The sequence below is a fragment of the Myxine glutinosa genome, chromosome 1 (assembly GCF_964187855.1).
Source record: "Myxine glutinosa chromosome 1, kmMyxGlut1.1, whole genome shotgun sequence".
In the NCBI taxonomy this organism is placed as follows: Eukaryota; Metazoa; Chordata; class Myxini; order Myxiniformes; family Myxinidae; genus Myxine; species Myxine glutinosa.
The window spans coordinates 195,498,338-195,523,689 of NC_136261.1; the positions used below are offsets into that span (position 1 = coordinate 195,498,338).

The 25,352-nt window shown below is 45.3% G+C and overlaps 1 protein-coding gene across 3 annotated transcripts in view; it reads right to left on the bottom strand.

Annotated features, from left to right (window-relative positions):
• Positions 1-25,352, bottom strand: part of LOC137419106 (uncharacterized) — a 118,706-nt gene that overhangs the window by 51,400 nt on the left and 41,954 nt on the right. The window contains exons 2-4 of one of the 3 annotated variants that reach the window (XM_078782052.1): positions 5,575-6,775; positions 825-947; positions 492-610 (exon numbers count right to left, since the gene is read on the bottom strand). In XM_078782052.1, coding sequence (XP_078638178.1) covers positions 492-610; positions 825-947; positions 5,575-6,775 — 1,443 coding nt within the window. Of the gene's footprint in view, positions 1-491; positions 611-824; positions 948-5,574; positions 6,779-25,352 lie in introns of all 3 variants that reach the window. The other 2 variants (XM_078782044.1, XM_078782056.1) reach the window with 2 other exon arrangements.

A 25,352-nucleotide genomic window follows, 5' to 3' on the forward strand; every position in this document is an offset into this window, starting at 1 on the left:
TTATCATGAAGAAACCATGTGCCAAGTTTGAAATCATTAGCATTAAGAGTTTAGAAAAAAGTCTGGGAAACTGTTCTTTGCGTGACGGACTGACAGACTGACAGACTGACAGACTGAGGGACGGAGTGCAAACCTATAGTCCCCTCCGGTGTACACCGGTAGGGGACTAATAAAATCTTGTTATTGGATTGTCAGTTGAAACCCAGATGGCTCACTAATGACATTCGGGAAGAAGTAATATGCATGAAGTGGAGCCCACATTTCCTTAAATTGAATAAAATAGAGGTACAAAACAAAAAAAAAGTTTACACATATGGTAGTACATCTCTTGCACGGCAAGTGCATTAAAAGATTAAATAAAATCGGTGAAATAACATTCTCAACCAAGCAATGTGGTCCTTATCCAGGTATAATGAATGCTGCATAACAAAACATTAATTCAATTGAGATAGTGGGCCTGAAAGTGATCAATTCAACAAGGAAGGACTAACCTTGTTGGAAGAGCACACAATGCAAGTTGGCACAGATGGGTGAGAAGGTTGGCAAGTAATACAGTTCCAGGCAGCCAGCAAAGTGTCCGAGCTTCCATGTGCCACGCAGCATACGTGGGCTAGAAGGAGAGTCAGACGTTTCCGCACAGTCGATAAAATAATCACGACTACAATAACAACAATTGTTATTTGGGACTCACTTACAAGGGGTGAAAGGGGCACAGCTTCAAAACAATCCCGAGACAAGAAATACTCCATTGGTTCATTAATTCATAAAAGCACACCATTGAGACCCACTTCCAAGAAAGCATTCCCAAAGACCATTCACATTACTTTTTTGGTGGTGGCAGCAGGTAGTGAATGATGTCTGGTCTGTTTCTACGTGCGTGTGTTCAAAATAGTGCAGTTTGAGTTTGTGTAACCCAAAACGAGGGTCATCCAAAATGCTTTCACTCCCTTGTGGAAAAAGACAACATTTCAACAATAGCGATGCTGAATCATGCAAGAACTCCACAGAACAATGTTTGCAAATACACTCCTGCACTACTATTTGGTCATTGGAGGTTCAAGTTTTTAGATACTCCAACATGCTTTAGGATAACAACTCCATGATGCAAGCCCACAAGATATTCAACAAACATTCCCAAACCATCATTATTATGGGATAAATCCCCAAAAACAGTTAAGATGACAGTCTCAGCAAATAGTGATCAAACTATCCTGGGCTAGTGTTTTAATTCACAGCTTCCCAGCCTTATGCGTGAATTTATTGGTCTTATACCTTAGAAGTGTCAGAGGTTTCCTGAGCTCTATTTTTGCAAGTTCTGCTGAGCTGCAATTCTCGTCTCTCATTACCTGGACCTTACTCGTATATGTGGGGAAAGGCATCGACTTTGTTTACATAACTAGTCACGCCTCAAGCTGTAACTGTTGGGTCGTTAAGGCACCACATTGGCCTTGCCCTCATGATATTTCTATGGATGCTACCATCACGTTCCTTACTCACATACTGTATGTATGGTTGTTATCACAAGACTCAAGTGTGTGATGGTTGGAGAGTCCTGGTTGGTGGTTCAAATCTTGGCTGAGTCATACCAAAGACAAATTGTACTTGCTGCTCCATTGCTTGATGTTCAGCATTTAAAAGGATAAGAGCATGGGTAATCCCCACAGGCTGGCATCCATAGGGAGGAGGAAATTCATCCTTAGGAAATGCCCTGCTGAGTGCAATGAGAAAGGTGGCGCCATTGTTGTGGCTTCCCTGAATACCCAGAGTGCCCTGGGAAGTGGCATCACTTCCCTCAAGCTCAGTGGCTGTGTTTGTCTCGTCTAACATTCCTGTGTTGCGTCTCGTGCATTCGTCTGCATGTCCGTATATGTGTGATGTGTGTGTTTGGCAGCTCTGCTAGCCTTAAATCCTGTAAAAATAAAACCATTCACTTTGTCAACAGAACTTGTCTCGTCATTCCAAAGGGTATAACGGCTCGGTGCTTAAGGCATCTCAATGGCCTTTTCCTCGTGATATTTATATGGATATTACCATCAGGTGGTGCCCACTTCCTCTTCCTGTTCCACTTCCAGCAATTATCAATTAAATTCATTGGCAACTTCCTGATGATGCAGGCATACAGTCTACCATGATAGAAAGGGACCGCGACATATCTGATGTCCACAACTGAATCAAGGCAGCGAGCCCGTTGACACTGCACCGGGTGGCAGTTTTACACAGGAGCTTTTTATGAGGAAGTGAAACGGCAGGAGGGAAAGGGGTGGCAGAGGGTTGGTGGAGGTAAGGGGGAGGTCAGGCCGATGCGTACATGGTATGTACAGGAAAGAGACTGAAATTCCGTCGTACTATGTACCAGTATCCTGACCAAATTGCCAATAATAAATCGATGATTCCTTAGTTGGATCAAAACTGGGATTTTATAACTTCCACAAAAAATGTATTACAGATCACAAATTCTCTTTCATTTTACCATCCTTAATTGCAATGACTAAACATGACCAAATAAAATCCCATAAAAGTCTATCTTCCATAAGAAATATCTCCTTAACCTTCACCCAATATGCATCTACATGTTACATGTGCAAAACGACTAAACATTTGACACCTATGTATACCCTATACATGCATCCCCGTTCCCTCCTAACCCTTCCAAGCATTCTTCTTTTAAACCTTCTTCGTCCTCAAAAGCCCCTTATACTCTTTCTCTGCTCATTCCTTTCCCTTCCCTTCTTTTTCTCAACAGATTTGTTTTTCCCTCCAATCTTTAGATATACAGTCGTGGCCAAAAACATTGGCACCCTTGCACCCTTTATAAAATAACTCACAATTTTCCCTAAAAAAATCAGTTGAAATTGACACAATTTCACTGTTAATATTACAGAACCTTTGTTTTTGATTCAGAACTAAATATATCCTTTTAAATCAGAAAATAAACAGAAATGGCATTGATAAAATTATTGACACCCTCGAATTAATATTTGGTCGCACAGCCTTTGGACAAAATGTCTGCAGCCAAGCACCTCCTATAGCCATGAATGAGCTTCCTACACCTCTCTACTGGCAGGTTGGCCCATTCTTCTTGTGCAAACTGCTCCAGTTCTCCCAGATTTGAAGGTTGCCTTCTCCCAACTGCTGTTTTCAGATCTCCCCACAGGTGTTCAATGGGATTTAGATCTGGACTCATTGCTGGCCACTTCAGAACAGTCCAGCGTTTTGTCTTGAACCATTCCTGGATACTTTTAGAAGTGTGTTTGGGTCATTGTCCTGCTGCAAGACCCATGACCTTCGACAGAGACCCAGTTTTATGACACTGGGTTGAACATTGTGCTCTAAAATGCCTTGGCAAACTCCTAATTTCATGATGCCATGCACACACTCAAGGCACCCAGTGCCAGAGGCAGCACAACAATCCCAAAACATTACTGAACCTCCTCCAAGTTTGACTGTGGGGGAGATGTTCTTTTCGTTGAAGGCTTCATTTTGTTTTGTGCAAACATAGAGATGATGTGCGTTACCACTAAGCTCTAATTTGGTCTCATCTGTCCACAGGACATTCTCCCAGAAGGATTTTGGCTTGTTCAGGTGTGTTTTGGCAAACTCCAGTCGGGCTTTCTTCTTCTTCTTTTTTCTCAGCAGCAGTGCGGTCCTCATGGGTCTCCTTTCATTGAGTTGGCAATGGATTGTGCGAGTTTAAACTGTCGTACCTTGTGTCTGAAGGTCAGCTTGAATCTGTTTAGCAGTTGATCGAAATGCTTTCTCCACCATTCAAACAATCCTTCGCTGCAATCTTTGATCAAGTTTTCTCTTGCAGCCACTTCCAGGGAGGTTGGCTGCAGTGCCATGGGCCTTAAACTATCCGATGACATTGCGTACGAGTGGACACAGGAACATCAAGGTCTCTGGAGATGGCCTTGTAGCCTTGAGATTGTCCAAGCTTGGCTTCAATCTTGTGTCTGACGTCCTCAGACAATTCTCTGGTTTTCTTTCTTTTCTCCATGCTCATTGCGGTACATAGTGACACAAAACAGCAGAATGACTCCTTTTCTCTATTCAAACTGGTTGAACGAGTGATTTTTATATTGCAGGCACAGACAACTCACCACAGGTGAGTTCAATTCCAAAGTAAAGGAGAATCGCCTGCTTGAAATCTAATTATTTCTGACAACTTCTAAAAGGTGCCAATAATTTTTTCTGGGCCATTTTAGGATTTGTGTGGAATAAGCTAAGATTTAGTAATGTTTTCAGCTTTTTTTTGTTTTGTTCCACTGCAAACCAAAGAAATACATATGTGGATATCAAAATCTATTTTTATTTCAACAATTTTCTGGCAGAAATGGTGCATTATTTGAAAAATGTGCAAGGGTGCCAATATTTTTGGCCATGACTGTAGGTGTAACACAAGTGAATGAATATGAATGAATGATCGTTTTAAGGCCATTTTCCCCGCTAAAGCGGGGGTTAGCCTTGCGGGCCCCATGACAATCATGGTTCCCTGTTTGAGGCAATGTTTTTATGGCCAGATGCCCTTCCTGACGCCAACCCTTAGTCGCCTCTTACGATGCGCAGGGATCCGGTGTATCTATTCTAAACCGGGGTACACACCGGGATCATTCATCCCAGAAAGCTGGTACTCAATTTGCCGACCTCGGAAGGATGACAGGCTGAGTCAACCCCCCTGGCATTAATTCAGCGATCGACCGGGATTCGAACCCAGGATCCTAGGATCCCAAGCCGGCACCCTAACCGCTAAGCCAACACCAGGTATTTGCCAGGTATTTCAACCCAGTATTTGCATGATAAGGTTAACGTTTCCCACCTGGAACACCTTTTCAAATTGGTCACAAAGCTTCCTGTCATGCCAATCCTTATGTTGGGAGCTTGTAACAGCAAATATATAACTTATACACATCAATTGAGTAGAGAAAGGGAATGAAGTGGCTGGAGAGGAGAAATCGAGGGGGAAGGAATGGAGGGCAAGAGACAATTGAAATGTGGAGGAAAGGCAAGAGCAAGTCCACTTTATATTGTCCAACATTGCTCCCTCTGTTCTCTCAGTCCTATGATCTTCCCCAGCAACTCCCGGAAGTACTGTACGTGTTATTCAAGTAACCCACGTCTAGTTAAACTTCCAAAAGCCAGGCTGACTGCACACCTCAACTTTTATTCCATGCTTCTCCCATCCTTGGAACCATCTTACAGATCGGTTGTTCTGTCTAAATCCTCAATCCAGGATTTCAAGCAAGTAATGCACCACCATCTCTTGTCATCCCCAATTATGACCCATGGTATTTATTACCCCCATTAGCCATTTCTAACCCAACCATTTTACCTTGTAGTTTTAGTGGTCCTCACCCCGCCCCTCCCCCCCACTCTCCTCAATCTCCTCTTCCTGTTCGTTCATTCCCTTGATGTTGGTCCCACTGTTCGTTCTACCTTGCCCTTCCACCCGCTATGTTTCCATACGTAATAATGCAGTTAGCAATATAGACATCTTTAATAGTAACACAAAATAACAATTGTAACTTTGATCGCAAGTTACTCACAAAAGTTGAAAACCAAAACCGATATCCTTACCTGGAGATCCACAGCCTATGCATGTGATAAAAGCCCCAGAGTCTTCATCACCCTGAGGGGCTGAAGATCGCGAACACACGCTACAGCACAGAAGGGAACCAGCAGATTCTCTCTCCAGTTTCATTTCTGCCTCCACATCATCTTCAGCTCCTGGATCAACCATTGCCTCTTCCTCAGTTTCCATATCTTCCTCATTTTGCATTTTCACCTCTTTGCTATTCTCCATTGCCATCTTCCCATCAATATTTTCCTTCTCTACTTCTTCTGCATCCCCCATCTCTTTATAATCTTCCTTTTTCATCTCCTCATTTGTCATCTCTCCATACTCCTCATTTATGTCATCTTTCTCATTATACATTTCATCTTCTTCATCATTAACAGCATCCCTAGAGTCATTATTGTATTCCTTGCTTTCTTCAATATTCACATCCACCGCTTCCTTGTTTTCAATATCAGCCTCTTCGCCATTCTCAATCACCATGTGTGGTCCGATGTCAAGAAATCTCTCCTTTTTAATATTTTCTGTCACTGCCTCTGCTTCATGCTTCATTTCATTTTTATCTCCTGGCTCCACCTCAATGTCCATGTTTTGTCTTGAATGTCCTATTGGTTCTATGATTCTTTCTGGCTTCACAGATATAGGTTCTTGGCTCACCAATTCACCATTCTTCTCTTCCTCTTTTTCTTCTTCTTCTTCTTGAACATCCCTCCTTTCATCTTTTTCATCATCTTCATCTTTATTTGCATTTAACTCTCCATCTATTATATTCCAATTATTCTCATGTTCCTCCTCGTTCTTTACCTCACTTGCTCCATGTAACTTGTCTTTCTTCTCTTCTTCCAACTTCCGCACAAAAACATCGTGCTCCAAGCTTCTCTTCACCCTCTGCTCCCCCAGTAAGGTCAACCTTTCTTTATGTTTGGTTGTTGGCTCTGTACCGACTACTTTTGTAACCACTTTATTATGTGCATCCACCCCTTCTTCATATCCTTCACCTCCACTATCTTCTTCAAACTCCTCGCTGCTCTCGCTCCATGCAAGCTCTCGTAATGACTTGACAACACTAGGGACCGAGCCAGAATTGTTCACGCGAATGCAGTTCTCGGCCGTCTCCCCAACATCTGCAGCCAACCTGCGCCGTTTGGAATCACGTCCTCCTCCCTGTTCCGCTTCAGCTGCTGCTTCTACACCAGGATGTAGCTGCTAAAACAGTGGGAGCAGTCAGTCACACATATAAGCATGAACACATAATGTTTTTTTTTGTTTGTTTTACAGTGGCTAGGGCTAATGGAGAAGCTTGTACATTTTAAGAGATCGTTTCCAAAATTAGATCTCCATTGTGTTGTCGGAAAGTGTGAATGTCGGATACCAAGTTTTCAAAGTCTGTTTTTATTCAACATCTTTGAAGATAGCTCTTTGAATATAAAAAAAACTGCTTGCGTATATTTTCTACCACTGAGCATAGAGCTAAGCTGTCTGAAACTCTCAAAACGTGAAATTGCCAATTATCGGGTTTTTGGATCAAACTCTTCAGATATTACATACAGCACAAAGACATTGTAAGACATTTGAGAACTTGTACATCAATTAAAATAACATTGTTAGACAACAAACAAATCAACACAACATATAGGATTTGGAATCTAGGATCTCAGTATCATTTGATACAATTCTTGAACATAGATATGAGATCATATTCACCACAGAAGATTACGGTACTTAGTTGACACACAATGCTGTCATGATACCTTCTCTGAAATGAGAAATTAAAGTTGAATTAAAAAACAATAAAAAAGGAACCCCTTAGCACATACGCATGGGAAGGGTACGTGTAGACTAAGTTTGGGATGATTTCACCAAAGTTTGAGTGAGTAGTTCAGTGATTTGATGGGACATGACAGACACTGTGCAGATATATGTACCGACTACAAGGCCTTTGAAATATTTTTATACCCATCCACTGATCTTTGCCTTTCCACAACTTTATCCAGGAGGTCTTTTGAAATCTCCTTGGTGCTCGTGGTTGAGTCTTTGCTATGAAATGCACTACCCAGCAGATATTTTATTGTGAAATAATCAGAATCACTACAATTTAACACAGGTGGAGACCAATTAACTTGGTGTGTGATTTTGAAGGTGATTGGTTACACCTGAGCTAATTTGCAATTGCTATTATAAGGGGGGTGGACACTTATCCAACCAAGATATTCTAGTATTGTATTTTTAATTAATTTTTTGAAATTTGTAGAATTTGTTTTTCACTTGGACGTTGTGGGTTACGATGTGTAAATAAAGGTGAAAAAGTCTGATTTAATTACCTCCGCCACCTAAGGTGGATGGAGGTTATGTTTTCACCGCTGTCTGTCTGTTTGTTTGTCTGTCTGTGAACAAGATATCTCAAAACGTTGTGGACAGATTCGGACGAAATTTGGCAGAAAGGTAGCGAATGTGACTAGGACGAAATGATTAGATTTTGGTGAAGATCCGGATTCGGCTGCTATAATTTTTTAAAGCGATTCTTCACCATTGGGAGATGGGGCTAAAACCGATACATAGCAGGATATCTCAAAAAGTTGTGGGTGGATTTTGACAAAACTTGGTGGACAGGTTGTGTATTTGACAAGGACTAATCGATTCGATTTTAGTGTAGATATGAATATGGATTTGGAAATTATAAATATTTAATGTCAAGTGATTCTTCACCATTGAGTACAACAACACAACAACATGCATTTTAAGGCCATTTTCCCTGCTAGAGCGGGGGTTAGCCTTGCGGTCCCCATGACAATCTTCTCCATTTTGCCCTATTTTCTGCATCTCTCCTTGTTAACCCCCTTGCCTGCATTTCTTCTTCCACCATCTTTAGCCAAGTCTTTCTCGGTCTTCCCCGTCCTCTACTTCCTTCCACATTAATTTCCATCACTCTTCTCAACCAGTCACTTTCATCCTTCCTCAACACATGACCAAACCATCTCAACCTGTTCCTCTTCACAGCATCAATCACAGGCAATATTCCCATCATCTTTCGCAATTCATCATTTGTCTTCCTCTCTCTCAACGATACTCCGCACATCCATCGAACCATTCGCATTTCCACCCTTTCCAGCCTTCGTTGCTGCTCTACGTTCATTACCCATGTCTCGCTCCCATAAATCATAACACTTCTCACACATGCAGCATACACCTTTCCCTTCAGCTTCATCGACACTCTCCTCCTCATCAGCATGCCACTCAGTTCCCGAAACTTCTTCCATGCACATCTCACTCGAGCAACCGTTGCTGAGTCTGATCCACCTTCTCCATTCAGCATGTCTCCGAGGTAGCAAAATGTTTTCACACCTTCCAGCTTCACGCCGTCTCCAAGATCCAACTCAACATTTCCTCCATCTGCAGCTCCCTCTGTGCACACCTTACATTTGAATGTAGCTGCCACACTGGTAAATGACCCTCTCAGACCACTACATTTTTGATGAACCCACTCAGCGCACATTGTACATTGAATGGAGTTCACTCCGACACCCTTCCTGCACACAGCACACGGCCACTTCCCAGTTCTTTCCACCTCACCACATGCTTTACCACTTGCCATCACCTTCGTCTTTCCGATATTCACCTTCAGACCTTTTGTCTCCATACATTCCTTCCACTTGTTCATCTTTTCCTTCAGTCCATCCATACTTTCCGCAATCAACACCAGATCATCTGCATACAACAACTCCCACGGTAAACCCTCCTTTACATTCTGAGCCAGCACCTCCATCACAGCTACAAATAGTAGTTGACTTAGTACCGACCCCTGATGCACTCCCACCTTCACCTCAAACTCACCACTGTTCCCGTCCTTCGTCCTTACAGCTGTGCGCGCTCTTTTGTACATTGCCATCACTACTCTGATGAACCATTCCTCCACTCCTAACTTCCTCAATGCCCATGTCAATACTTTGCGTGGAACCCTATCGAATGCTTTCTCCAGATCAACAAACCCAAAAAACAATTTCTTCCTCTTCTCCATGTACTTCTCCTGCAACTGCCTCACAATGAAAAGCGCATCTGTCGTTCCTCTTCCTGGCATAAATCCAAACTGCATTTCGTCGATCTTCACTTTCTTCCTTATCCTCCTCTCCAACACCCTTTCCAATACCTTCATTCCATGCTCCAATAACTTTATCGCTCGGTACGAGCCACACTCCAGAGGGTCACCTTTCCCCTTGTATGGAGGGACGAGGGTACTCAGTTCCCAATCCACTGGAATGCGGCCTTCTTTCACCACCAGATTACAGATCTCTGTCATTCTCTTCACACCCCAACTTCCTGCTGCCTTCAACATATCTCCCACAACTCCCGTCGGCCCTCCCGCTTTTCCACTCTTCATTGCTTTTATTGCTTCCTCAACTTCCTTCTCAGTTATCTTATCTGCCGGTCCTAAAACTGGGTTACTCTCTATGTTGCCATCCCATTCATTCTCTGTATTCAACAGCATTTCCATATATCTTTTCCATCTTCCTTTAATTCCATCTGGGTCGACAACGATTTGTCCCACTTCATCCTTCAAGCAACTCACCCCCATCACATCACACCTCTCTTTCGCTATGTGCTTTGCAATCCTGAATACTGCTTTCTGACCCTCTTCCAAATCCAAGCGTTCTCCGAACATTTTCCTACATGCCTCCTGCGCCTTTGCTACCTCTTTATTTGCAGCCTTCCTGGCTGCCTTATAACTTTCATGCTCTGCTGTTTCTGCTCCTGTACCCTTCGCCTTCTGCCACTCCTTGAACTTCTTCCTCTTCTCGTCAATCCTCTTTCCAACTTCATCATCCCACCACCATGTTTCCGAGTGCCTCGGTGGTCCTTTTGTCCATCCACATTCCACATACCTCACCAACGGCTCCCAACAGACTAGCTTTCATTGACATCCAACCACTTTCAAGCTCAACCACATCATCCTCTACCCTACTCAGCCTCTCTTTTAATGCCTCCCTTACTGTCACCTCTTTCAACCTCCACACCTTCATTCTTGGTTGGTACTTCACCCGCCGCGCTCTCCTCGCACCTTTCACCCTTATGTCGCAGACAACCAAGTGATGCTGTGAAACAGCCTCCTCCCCCGGGATCACCTTTGTGTCCTGGCGGTGCCCCCTATCTCGCCTATGCACCATCAGGTAGTCAACGGTTGTCGTCGACCCACCTGACGTGTATGTAACAAGCATATTATCCTCTTTCTGGAACTGAGTATTACAAATTAACAAATCAGCTCCATCAGCAAACTCCAAAATCCTTTCACCTTCTCCATTTCTCACACCATATCCGTAACCCCCATGAACTCCCTCAAAACCATCCATACTCCTTCCCACACGCCCATTCAGGTCTCCTCCCACCACAACAACTTCCTCATCTTTCACGTTTTCCATCAGCTTCTCTATCGCACGCCAGAACTTGTCCTTCTCTTCATCGCTCCGACCAACCTGCGGAGCATATCCCGAGATGACGTTCACCAAGAGCTTTCCAATCATCATTTTCATCATCATCAACCTATCACTCACTCTAGTCACACTCACCACACTGTCTACAAACTCCTCAGAAAACAGGACACCAACACCATTCACGCCCTCCGGGCACCCTTGCCACACAAACTTGTATTTCTGTCCCTGCCTACCCTTCACCATTCTCACACCACTTCCCTTCCATCTCGTCTGTTGCACACAACATATGTCCACTCTTCTTCTGACCAATACTTCCACCACTTCTCCTGATCTCCCTGTCATTGTCCCTACAACTCTTGGTTGGTTGATATTCCAACTCTTCACCATTGAGTGATAGGACTAAAACCGATATATAGCATGATATCTCAAAAAGTTATGGACGAGTATGACTAAACTTGGTGGACACATTTGTTCGGTGACAAGAACAAGCCGATTGGATTTTGATTCAGGTCCGAATCCAGATCAGCCCTATCAGTGGGATGCAAAACATAAATGTTCAGCCTGGCAGAGGTATGCGATCTACAAAGTGCCGTTCTAATTCATTTCTGATATACAAGGCAACAAAAGCATTCATCAGTCTCCTCTTGCTTTGTGTTGTCACATCTTTGTTTTTCCAGATCTTTGTCAATCCTGAAATTGCTGAATTGCTGCTCTCATCTATTAATTTCTCCTCAACATTTTCCACTCACTTCAATCTTAGAACCCAGGAAAATGAAAGTTTCCAATATTTCAACTTGATCGTCTCCCAATATGAACACATCGATTTTCTCAGTTGACAAGATTTTAGTCTTTTTAGGTTTAAATAAAGACCAGGTTTTTCACTCTCCTTCATCACTGTCTGCCGCAGTTTTGTGAAGCCCTCTTTACTTTCTGCCAACAGAGTGCTATTATCAGTTTACCTTATGTTGCCGTGCCGATTCATCTATCTCCAATCTTGACTCCAGCTTCCATGTCATCAAACTGAGATTTTTATTTAAAATTATTATAACCAGAAATTAATCAGTCAATTCCATCCGATGGTAATGGTATAATGATAATGGAAAAATAATAATCTTAATATAATTCACCAAATGTCCTTCCGTCTGTCTGTCTGTCTGTCTGTCCGTTCGTTCGTTCGAAGGTACCGCAAAAACGGCTGAACCGATCGCAACAATATTTTGGGTGGGTATTCCTGGGATCTCCTGGAGTAAAATAGGGTATATTGTTTTTCCAATTTCAGCTTTGGCCTCCAGCATTTTCAGGTTTGGACTCCCGCATAACGTTATTTTCCTGGGTGCCGCACAAACGGCTGCACCGATCGCTGCACAGCTGCACCGATCGGACTCGGAGACCTCGGACAAAGACCTTTTATAAGGACATGGGTTGAATCCCTGCTTGAGAGAATGCCAACCATCTCCCCGCCATCACGGTCGTCTCTCCAAATCACAATCCCACGATATATGCGGAAAGGACGACCCAAAACCAATTATTTTCTTTTTGATTCATATATAAACATCATTAAAAGTAAATAATGACCTCGGCCAAAGTTCAAATGACGTGAGTTTAATCTCTACATGAGTGAATTCCACATAGCTATATGGACGGTGTATAAGCAAAAAGATCGCTGTCTCCATCGATCTTGCCAAGGCCGTAACACCTATCGGCTCAAAATCCTTTTAACTGTTGATTTTGGTCGTTTTTACAATGAAGGAAACATTAACAATGTTGTTAAATGTTTATTTTGTGATTAATTTGTGATTGGAGTTATGTTGTTTGGAATGAAAAAAAGAGATATCGAGTTCAAGTAAATGACGACGTGCAGTGATGGTTTCTACTTTCTAAACGTGAACTTCACGGATCGCCATATGCAGATTCGCCACGGACCCACGGTCGATGTTTCTATACGTGAACGTACCCGTTTGTTTGCGAACGGGTACGTTTTTCATGGAAGTCCTTCACGAACTTGCTGTCCATGTCTGACGTGCGATTGAGGGTGCTACAGGAATGTGGAATTTATTGGTTCCATGCTTTAGCATTCGCCGTATCTGCATTGCCTGTTTGCTTCCGGCTTCCCACCCATGCGCAGCACGGGTATCTCACTAGTAATAATAACACAGGGGCTAGTAATTACCTTGGTAATTGGCCAGTCGGATGGCCTAGAGGTAAGCACACTCACTCTAAGCTGTCTAGTCTGTGTTCAAATCTTGGCCTAGCTATAAACTATCCCAGTCATCCCAGTGTTTCTAGTCCTTTTAAATACAGAGTGTCAAGCAAGGACGCAGGATGTATCATTTATCAGTCTTTGGTATGACTTTGCCAGGAGTCGAACAGCTGACCTCCCAAACAGAGCAGACACTCTAACTACTCGTTTCAGGCTACCAAGGTTGGCAATGTATTATGTTTGTATAATAAATGATATAAACATCAAAAAGGCTGGACCATTTAGCATTCCTATCTGAAACAAAAATGGTAAAAGCTTGGAACCAATGTTCACATCTTATCTACCACATGTGCTTATCCATCTTCAACTAATTTCATTGTAATTAACATAAACATACATTGTTGTCTACAAATGCATTTGCCTTACATATGACGTATGTACAAGCTCCTCCATGAGCCTTAGATCATAGTTTAAAATTTTTTTGAAAGGCCTGCACATTTAAAGAATCGGTTATATTTTTCCGTCATGAATTACACAAAAGTTCATCCATTTCACAGAAATCTGTCAAGTCAAAAGAACATGACCTGAGATCGTGGAAGAAGGAGCGACATGAGATCCAGGGTACATGCGCACTCGCCAAGCCGTGCGTGGCGCCTCACATAACGCACACTGCGGAATGTCAAACAAGCAAGAGAAACGCTCTTGTGCCTCCACACGGTGCTGCATTTTGAGAACTGCTCTCACAGCTACAGCAACAGCGTTTTGCTTCTCAGTTTTTCAGCTACTGATATTAATCTACAAAACTCCCAAGTTAATGAGTTAACAATCTATCCTTCCCCCTTCCTCCTGCCATACCCTCCTATCAGCTTTCATCTCTAACAGACCTTCACCTCCCACCTCCTCCTTTACAAATCCACAGTTACCTTCATAAACCACTTTTATCAAATCAATGCACCATAACAAAAATGGTATTAACCAGCAAAATAATGATCATTTGATCATTTTGAAAAGAAGAGCAGGGAAACCAAACAATAAAAACAATTAGCGTTTCAGGATGCATCATCAGGGCAATATCACGCAGGTCTAATGACGTGTTAATACTGCATTGTGTTGTGTTTGGGCTATCTTATTTATTTATTTTTCCACAAAACCCACTTATCTATTTCCTTGGTCATTTACAAGAGGTTTAGTCCCAAAATTCTAGGTCTCACCATCAACAAGGACCTTTCCTGGCCTGGCCACATAGCAGAGCTGGCCTCCAAAGCCAGTCGCAGTCTTGGCAACCTCTGTCAATTCATTTCCTCCTGAATGCACATGTACTGTATTTCCAGTGGCCCTCTCCTGGTTAAACTACCAAAATCCAGGTCGACTGCACATCTCAACTCTTTTATTCCTCATTCCTGCCGCCCTTGGAAACACCTTTCAGAGGCTGTTTTGTCTTACTCTTCCCTCTCGCACTTGAAACAAGCAGTGCACTGCCATTTCTTGTCATCCCCAATTTTGACTCATTATAATCTTTATTACCCCCATTAACTTTTCCTAACACAACTATCTTACTTGATCGTTTCGGTGATTATTTCCCTCCTCTTTTCCTGGTTCTTCCTTACCTTGAAGTGTATGCCACTGCCAGTTCTACCTTGCTCTTCCATGAGCCTCACTCCTGTTAAAAAGGGTATTTAATACATGGTTGTTAATATTAATAAAAAAAGCATTCTGAGTATTGCGCTGCAATACATGTCCCCTACCGGCAGTCTGTCGTCCGGAAAACTGTTGGGGAAATTACCAAGGGTTATTTATCCACAGGTTCTGAATCGTTCCCAATCGCTAATTACCTCAGGACAGGCTCACTTGTGATTCGCACTCGGGACTTCGATTTATACACCTTGCAGACGGGTCAGCAGAAGCACGAGAAAATACGTTGTTGATAAAGAACCTTTCGAGTCGCTAAATATCAGTAATTTATTATACTTTCCGGTTCACGATCAATGATCGATGTGTATATATATATATGTTGCTCGGCTTGGCTCCACCCATCCCGAAAGCGCACGCTGTGTCGCGCTGTTGATGTTCGCGAGACGAGGCTGAGGGCGCGCGGTGCGGCATGAGGAGAACTCCAGAATAAACAAGATATCCCTTTTTAAAATATTTTCGTTTAATTAACGATATCTGCCAAACCACGTGCCCTATCGCAAATTCCAAAAGGACATTTTAGTAGACTGACATCTGAACAGATCTGTGAAGTTTCCCCTTGATTGGATCAAAAATGATGGAGGAGCTTGGTTTTAAAGGTTCATGCTTAAAAACGTCATAACTCTGAAACCATGTGACGCATGATGTCATGCTCGTTGACTTTTTTGTTCGTCATGGGTATGCGATTCTGCCTGCAAAGATTGGCCTCAATCTGTTCAGCCGTTGCAGAGAAAAAGGGGTTTTCGTGTTTTCACAAAAAACAATATGGCGGCCGAACCACGTGACCTATGACGTCATAATTACCATTAAAATATTCTACAGACCGCGTCCCCCCTACGGTGAAAATAAATTTTATCTCAATTGGTCCAATTATTGCAGAGAAAATCTTTTTTAAAGGAAATTAAAACTTAAAATGGCACTGAGTTAAGGATCATCAGAATTATCAGAATTACCAAAGTTCAAAGTGCCATAACTTTGTCAAAAATGATCGAAACGTCGTGAAGTTCGAACTTGACCTGTAACTTATCATGAGGAAACGATGTGCCAAGTTTGAAATCATTAGCATTACGCGTTTAGAAAAAAAAGTCCGGAAAACTGTTCTTTGCGTGACGGACTGACGGACTGACGGACGGAGGGACGGCGTGCAAACCTATAGTCCCCTCCGGTGTACACCGGTAAGGGACTAATAAGTGACTTATAGACCAGGAGCCCAGAAGGTTTATTCAAGTGAAAAGCGCTGAAGCAACTGACCACGTGGGTTGAAAGGGTTCTACCCCCACATCACAAAAATGCATTGCTGCCGGGTCAGGGCCGGTGCCTTCCCACCCAAATCGCCCAAAATAGGGACACCATTACCGAAAATCCTATTTTATTCAATATCTGAAAAACTATACATGGCAGTATCACAAATCTGGTGTGTACACCCATGTTTTCATGGTCAATCATTATAAAAATTCATTTCTCCTTAGCCAGGGTTGTGTCTTTCCCGCCCAAAAGCACCCAAAGTGCCCAAAGTAAGGAAACCATTGCTGAAAATCCTATTTCCCTCAATATCTGGACAACTATACATGGGAGTAACACAAATCTGCTGTCTACACCCATGTTTTCATGGTCAAACATTACAAAAATGCAGTTTTCTCCTTAGTAAGGGTCATATTTCTCCCGCCAAAAAGCACCCAAAGTAAGGAAACAATTGCTGAAATCCTACTTTCATCAATATCTGGAAAACTATACATGAGAATATCACAAATGATGCGTCTACACCCATGTTTTCATGGTCAATTATTACATTGCCAACAATTGCAGTGCTTTAAAAATGACTAAATTCACCATGTATTATCGAAACAATGGTGTATTATATTGTACCGTACATGGTGTTATGTAACATGTCTTGATTTTATTGCAAAATTTGCTATACTAGTTGCACCAATGTTTTTGATTTCCTTAAACCCGAAGGAACACAGCTGGGTTGGTGTCATTTTTTTTTCTATTATTCCAATGTTGGCCATTTTGAATTTCACAATGTCCACCATTTTGACATAAAAATAACTATATCTCAGATTCTAGTACAGCATCTAGTACAGTTATTTTGGTGCCAATGGGTAGGTTTATGGGGTCAAATAATTCAAATCTACCATTATTTCCAATGTTGCTGAGTATCCATCTGCCAAATTTCAAAATCGTGGCCAAAATGGCTTCCAAAATGGACGCCACAGCAGAAACAAAAATTCTGCCAGCTTAATGACTCTGTGGAAAAAAAAACGTGACCATGATCACGGAAGATGGTGATAATACGAAATTATTAAATTAAATTGGACACATCTGGGTATCCGTAGTAAAAAAAAAAACAGCTTTAGAGGGCAGCACAGTGACTCCAGCCTTTGTTTACTACAACCATCAGCTCATCTAATTGGGTGGAGGTTCTGCATGCCATTGTTTGTATCAAAAGGTTAAGAAACTACCTATTTTATGGTAAGTCTGCATATTTTGTACATATTGTTGCGAATATGGAATTTGGCCTCCATATCCGCTTGTAAATATTCCCCTATTTTCTCCAATACTCCCCAACTTTCCCCAGTCCCCCATTCCCTAGTCCCATTGCATGTAAATAACAATCAGTAGAGCCGACCTTCCCCTTATTCCCCCATTAAATGTCGTGCCCAGGTCCACCGCACCACACGTAGACAACTTTCGGACATCTTCCTAGTTATTCTTAATCTATGTCAGTTAAGGCCTCGTTTCCATTAATTATGACTCTTCGTTGCACCAGAATGTGATTATATGGCATCAGTAGTGAGTTTAGGACCTTTCCCATACCTCCTCCCATCTTCTTCCCCAAACAACAACAATAACAACAACTACAACAACAATTACAACAACAACAGGGGAGATGGCGGTGGAGCGGGGGAGGATGCGTCCTCACACCGGCTCGATTAGCTCCAGACCATACGCTCCACGGCGTTACCCCGAAGGGGCTGGCTGTCAGCTCCTCGTCAGGGGCGGAGCCAGTAACCCCCCCCGCACGCACCCAATGAGAAGCAACGTGCCGATTCCACGAGGCGGAGCTAACGAGCCGAGGGCGTGTCACTCCCCGCCGGATATACGCGGCCCCGCGCCGGATGTGACGTGAGATGCGCCCCCAGACTGGAGAGAGAAGCCACCGCCACCCCCAGCGCGACGATACCTCCCCGCATCTCTGGACCGGACCGAGTCGATTCTGCCTTGAGCCAAGAGTGCACCTTGAGCCATCGACTGCCTGCCTTTCCTAGCCATCAAACCCCCGTGTGAGTCAGCCGTTGTCCCGTGTGTCTGTCGTCTGTCCGGGGTTAATATAAGAGTGTGTCTAAGTGCCTGTCTTCCTGTAATATACCTCTAGCCCCTGTAATCTAACCTTTTCCGTACGAATATACTTGAGAATCGAAACATTGGTGTCGTATTGTGTTATTGTAATCCAGCCGGGTGTCTTCTTTTTCTTATTGAGCCAGCGTGGCGCGGCTTCGTCAACGTCGAGTATAGTCGGGTAATTTGTGCGGACACGACGGCCATTCCGCTCGGCCCACTTTAACATCAAAGTCGTGTCTGTAACAATTGGTGTCGGGAGTGAGATTCGAGGCCCGACCAAATTTTGAAGAAAAAAAAAAAAACGAATAGAGGAAAAAAAAAAAAATTTGGTCAAAATTTGGAGCGGCCGAAATTTGTTTTGTTTTACGAAACTCGAATTTTGCAAGTCGCGCTATGGCGGATCAAGACGGCTGGGGTCCGGTAGGGGAGAGTGAAGCAGGGTCGGTCCAGGACCAAATTGAGGGACATGAGGGACATGAGGAGAGCGAAGCAGCGAGGGTAGCAAACGCACAAAATGGCGCCTCGCTGGTCACCGCGCCCGCGACCGTAGCAGCGCCGCCGATGGATTGGGGCCTATTTATGGAACAAATAAAGGCGCTCATGGTCCAGACAAGTGAAGACCTGAGGAATGACTTGGGAAACCAAATGGGGGTAATGAGGGACGAAGCGAGGGGTACCGGTGAGAAGTTAGACAATAACTTTGAGGAGTTAGACAAGAAAATTGGGAAGTTAGACAATAATTTTGAGGGGTTAGACAACGGGATAAAAGAAGTGAAAAATGGGTTAATGGGGGTAGAAAATAGAATGGCTGCCCAGGAGAATCAGATAGAGGGAGTGAAAAATGGGTTAGAGGGGTTAGAAAACAGTATGGAAGGCAAATTGAGGGACATGAGGGACCAAGCGGAAAGGGAAGTTAAACAAATGGAGCAGCAGATAGAGGGGGTCAGAATGGGGGTAGAAACCAAACTGGATGCTCACAGGGAGGAAATGGAGCAGATGAGGGTGGCATCTGGGCAGGAGATGCAAGTGATGGGAGAGGAGATCAGAAGAGGAGTGAGTGAGGAGGTCGGAGGAGTGCGCGAGGAGGTGAGGCACTGTGAGGAGCACATGGAAAAGGAGGTGAGAAAGGGGACTGTAAAGTTACAAGGGGGCATAGAGGACCTGACGCAGGAGGTGGAGCAGCTGACGGTGGGACAGACGGAGTTAGTGGAGCAGGTTCAAAGGAACACTGCGGTATTAGGAGGGTTGAAAGCGACACAAAACGACATAAAAAACGACTTGATAGCGACAAAGAGGGAATGTCAGATGGTACGTGAGGGACTGACAACGAGGTTGGACGAGGTGATAGAGGTAATGGAGACGAAGGACCGGCAGGTGAGGACGCACATGGAAACGGTCAAGGTAGCCTTGGAGGACGAGCTTGAGGAGACGTACCGGGGAATAAAAGAGGTGAGGCACAAATTAGAAGAAGTGGAAGAAGGGGTGAGCGAAATTAAGAAGCGACGGAGAGGAGATAACAAGGAGATAAAAGAGGAGATAAAAGAATTGGTCCAAAGTCTGTGTTTGGATCGTGATGTGCTCATTAACCGGATGAGGGATTCGCAGGTGATGGAGGAGAAGCGAAGAGGAAGAGGACCCGGTGTAAGTGGTGACCAATATGGTCGTGCGTATGATGCGCCAGGGGATTTAAGAAGCTTGGGGGTCGAGATGGACCCGGGTGTTCGTGAAAGGCCGTTGGTGAGGTGTGCGACAGGTCTGGTGTGCGAAAAAGGAGGTGTGCAAGAAAGTCCGACTCTGGGGTGTGTGAGGAAAAAGTGCGTGCCAAGGAGTGAGTGTGCTGGCGAGAGTGAGTCGGTCGTAGCGCGTGTGCGAGGGAGCACATGGAAGCGTGGTGTGGTGAGTGTTACAGAGGGTGTGACGGGAGAGTGTGCGCAGGAGTGTGCGCGAGAAAGGTGTGTGACGGACAGGTGCATGAGGAAAGAGTGCGCTGTCAGAAGTAAGGAAGAGTGTCCACCTGTGGTGAGTGTTACAGAGGGTGTAACGGGAGAGTGTGCGCGAGGAAGGTGTGTGACGGACAGGTGCATGAGGAAAGAGTGCGCTGTCAGAAGTAAGGAAGAGTGTCCACCTGTGGTGAGTGTTACAGAGGGTGTAACGGGAGAGTGTGCGCGAGAAAGGTGTGTGACGGACAGGTGCATGGGGAAAGACTGCGCTGTCAAGAGTAAGGGTGAGTGCGCTGTCAAGAATGGAGGTGAAAGTAGTGAGAGTGACAAGGAGCGTGAGTTAGTTGTGACAGGTGAGCGAGGATGTACACCTGGGATGGAAGGATGCACACCTGGAATGGTAGAGCGTGAGTGGGAATGCACGCTGGAGTTGGTGGTGAGGCACGTGGTTGGGTGTGCGAATGAGGGCACACCTGTGATTGTCACAGAGGAGGTGACCGAGGAGGGGGCGCGAAGCGGTGTATTGGTGAGGTGTGCGAGCAACGAATGTGTGCCAAAGTGTTCGGTGGTCAGGTGTGTGACCAAGGCTGTGAGTGGAATGGGTGTACCTGGGTGTGTAAGGAAAGGTACGAGGAGCATGGGCACGGCTGGATGTGTGAGCAAGGAACGGGCTGCGGGGTGTAAGCGTCCAGGTGAAGCATCGACGTTAGACGGGGTCGAGTTTAGAACGACTTATAGCCGAATCGGGCCCTCGGTGCGTGCCGGGCTTCGCGTGCCGCGAGAACCAGCGGGGATCCGAGCCACGGCGGGTTCGAAAGGACCGCCGTGCGCGATCCACGCTGGGCCTCGCGTGGGACGGCCGCGTCCGTGCTCCACTAGGCGGAGCGGGCAGCTGGATAGGAAGGGTCGTTATGGCGACCACTTTTTGTTGAGACGTGCCGGCAGGTCGAGATCGGGACATTGGATGGCTCCACGCCGAGGTGATGCGTGGGATCTCGGCCCGGGTAAGCCCCCGTCCCTGCACCGAGTGCCGGACGCATTCAGCCGCTGGCACAAAACAACCAGCATCCATTGCTTGGCTTTACGAAGCCGGGCTTTGGACAGGAATTGGCGCACCGAGAGGTATTAGTGAGTCGACTGGGTGATGAGGTTAGTGTTTTGGACCCAAAATTAGAGAAAAACAAAATTTGATGATTGGCAAGGGATTGGCAGTAGTGATTGGCAGATGATGGGCAGTGATTGGCAAATTTTTAATTTGTTGAAATTAGATGTGCAAAATTGGTAGTGAGAGACCCCCGATGTGGTGGGATGGCAAATCCACCATCCTTCCCATGGGGGGCAAAGGAGCAATAGTTTATGGGGTGTATGGCAGTGAAAACTAGCCCGGGTGGGTTAGGTTATATTGATAGGGATCTAGAGAAGATGACCTTAGGTAACGTTAAGTTTAGTTAGTGACTGATACCTGTAGTGGGGACGCAGGTAGATTAGTGTGGATTATAATGACGAGGGAGCGCAATAGTTAAAGGGACGACTGGGAAGCGCAAGTTTCAGAAGGGAGTAGTTAGCTGAGATGATGCCGTGTGTGTGAGAATTGAACAGGTGTGATTGCACAGGTGTGCAACTGGACAGGTGTGTGGAGCCGTGTATGAGTAGTGAGTGTGTGGATCAGCGCGAATGCGCTTGGGGAGAGAAGGGTGCAGGTGGCACCAGGTGTGAGAGCACAGGGTGCAAGTACAGGTGTGTGGAGAGAGTTGGAGTAAGTGGTATGGAGTGGTGTGCGTGGTGCGAAGGTGTGGATGGGGGAAGAGTGGACCCCTTTCACGAGTACCCGGGGCGGGTAGTGTAAGTGTTAGGTAGAGGGTACAGGTAAATTGTGGTTGGATATTGGCATTTGTGGTGCGGTTGCAGAATGGTGTTGTGGATGGGTGCATTAGTGTTGTGGAAATGGCTGGGCGTGTAGCCTGTTAGTGTGTGTAGTTGGTTGGGCACTCCACCACTGTGAGGATGTCGGCCAGGTGAGGCCGCAGGTGGGCTCTGGGAGCCGGTAGAGTTGTGGATGGGGCCCGAGGATCCGGAGGATGGACCCGGGTAGCCCAGTGCCAGAGAGGGCACCGAGTGGGGAGAGTGCCAGAGGGCCTTCCCCAGGTAGTTAGGTTAGGGCAAGGAGCAGGTAAGCTCGGAGGCAACTGCAGTGGTGGAGGTGTGCAGGTGGGTAGACCCACTGGGAGAGGTACACGCCGCAGCCCAGAAATTGTGCGAGGGCACCGGGAGATGAATCGGGGGAGTGAGACCCCAAATTGAAGAGCACCACAGTTTGGCCAATGGGAATTGGTTTTTAGAACCCATAGTGTAAGAGGGCCAATGGTTTGGCCGGAGAGAGACCCCGGGTAGTGTAAAGTTGTTAAAGTCATTTAGGAGATAGTTAGGATTGATGAACCTGTCGCACCATACGCAGCCACTTACCTGTGGTGATGATGATGACTCCACACCTGTGTTTTCTTTGTTTTGTTGCAGGAGATGAATCGCTGTGTGGATTTGTGAGACGCATCACGACGTGGATGAGACATTGGGGTGATTCCATCTCTCCCTCCCTAGGAGGGACTGATGATGAATTGGTAATGGCAAATTATGATGTTGAGTTGGAGATGGCAAATTTTGATGAGAGTTGAAAATGGCAAATTTGATTGGTTAGGAGGGAGAGAAGACGAATTTGGTTTATGGGAGGAACGGGGAAGACAGTAGGGATGTTTGTTGATTTGTAAAGTAGATGTTTATGGGTAGTGTTGTGTTTTGTGGATACAGTAAGGGGTAAGGGAGGGGCCATGTAGGTTACCTGGTGGGGGGGGGGGGCGTACGATAGGAACGTACCTGTCTCACCTGGTTCCCATGTGCCCCCAGTGTGCATCACCTTACATTGCGTGCACTTTTGCGCCCTTACCACCTTACTCACTTGTTTCTTCTTTTGTCTCCCACCTCCGAGGATCTGGCTTTGGGGTAGAGAGAGAGGAGAGAGAGGTGCTGGCTGCGCAGTTGTGGGCCTGCACTTTCGCTGTTTGCTGCCGGGATCGATACACCATATGGACCGCAATGTTTGTGGCCACCCACAATGGACCGCAGTTCGTTTGCGGCCAAGCACCACCCGGGGATGGACCTATGGATCAACGTGGCACCTATGCCATACAGGTGAACCACTAATAGTTAACACCACCAAGTGCACCACAAGAAGAGCAAGAGACACCTGCAGGGTTAGGGGTTGTCGAATTTATTTTTATTCCAATGAACAATGGTGACTGCACCGATTGGTGGTGGGGTGGTGCTGTTGATGCTCGGGAAGGGTGCTCTGCACGTTATTAAAGGCCGTCGGCCACAGAGCACTCGTGGGTTGGTGTATCGATGTTGGCAAGCGCGCTCTCTCTATGCATAACATCTGCATGTGTTCCTCCAAAAACAGGTCCTGGATCGTAGTGTAAATAGCAGCGTAGTCTTGTAAATAATGCTCCCTACCGGCTGTATGTTTAGTTTGAGAATTCTTTCTGGATTCGGTTATCCTGTGGGTGTGTTTCTGTGAGGAGAAGGGTGCAACGTCGCAGGGGGACATATTTACTCATTTGTGAATATCTGTAAAACTGTCGCACTCAGGGTAGAGTTAATAGTAGAGGGAACTACATTGCGTGCCACACTAAAGTAGGTAAAAATTTATCGGGTCGGGACGCCCCGAGGGTAGAGAAGGGTGCAATGTTGCGAATATGGAATTTGGCCTCCATATCCGCTTGTAAATATTCCCCTATTTTCTCCAATACTCCCCAACTTTCCCCAGTCCCCCATTCCCTAGTCCCATTGCATGTAAATAACAATCAGTAGAGCCGACCTTCCCCTTATTCCCCCATTAAATGTCGTGCCCAGGTCCACCGCACCACACGTAGACAACTTTCGGACATCTTCCTAGTTATTCTTAATCTATGTCAGTTAAGGCCTCGTTTCCATTAATTATGACTCTTCGTTGCACCAGAATGTGATTATATGGCATCAGTAGTGAGTTTAGGACCTTTCCCATACCTCCTCCCATCTTCTTCCCCAAACAACAACAATAACAACAACTACAACAACAATTACAACAACAACAGGGGAGATGGCGGTGGAGCGGGGGAGGATGCGTCCTCACACCGGCTCGATTAGCTCCAGACCATACGCTCCACGGCGTTACCCCGAAGGGGCTGGCTGTCAGCTCCTCGTCAGGGGCGGAGCCAGTAACCCCCCCCGCACGCACCCAATGAGAAGCAACGTGCCGATTCCACGAGGCGGAGCTAACGAGCCGAGGGCGTGTCACTCCCCGCCGGATATACGCGGCCCCGCGCCGGATGTGACGTGAGATGCGCCCCCAGACTGGAGAGAGAAGCCACCGCCACCCCCAGCGCGACGATACCTCCCCGCATCTCTGGACCGGACCGAGTCGATTCTGCCTTGAGCCAAGAGTGCACCTTGAGCCATCGACTGCCTGCCTTTCCTAGCCATCAAACCCCCGTGTGAGTCAGCCGTTGTCCCGTGTGTCTGTCGTCTGTCCGGGGTTAATATAAGAGTGTGTCTAAGTGCCTGTCTTCCTGTAATATACCTCTAGCCCCTGTAATCTAACCTTTTCCGTACGAATATACTTGAGAATCGAAACATTGGTGTCGTATTGTGTTATTGTAATCCAGCCGGGTGTCTTCTTTTTCTTATTGAGCCAGCGTGGCGCGGCTTCGTCAACGTCGAGTATAGTCGGGTAATTTGTGCGGACACGACGGCCATTCCGCTCGGCCCACTTTAACATCAAAGTCGTGTCTGTAACAATATCATCTTTTGTAGCTCACTGTTGGGACTTGATTGAAAAAAAAGCTCGCTAAAAAGTATTTAACAAAGAAACATTCTAGTTACAATTTTTATTTGTAAGCTTATACCCTTCATGGCAAAATTGATCACCATGCTGTTCAAAACCCAAGAAAAAGTCATAGCTTTCAAAAGTAGTCATATGAGAACATTTCAACAATGCTCTTATTTCCCAAAAGTTGGTCAGCCATTATTTTATGGTATAAAATATTTTATGGTCAATATTACTGACCAAAAATTCAATAAAATCTGGTGTATTAGCTGTTGCTGTGACCATTGCAAAGCAGTTGCTATGACTTTTTTCAAAACTACGGAAAGCCATA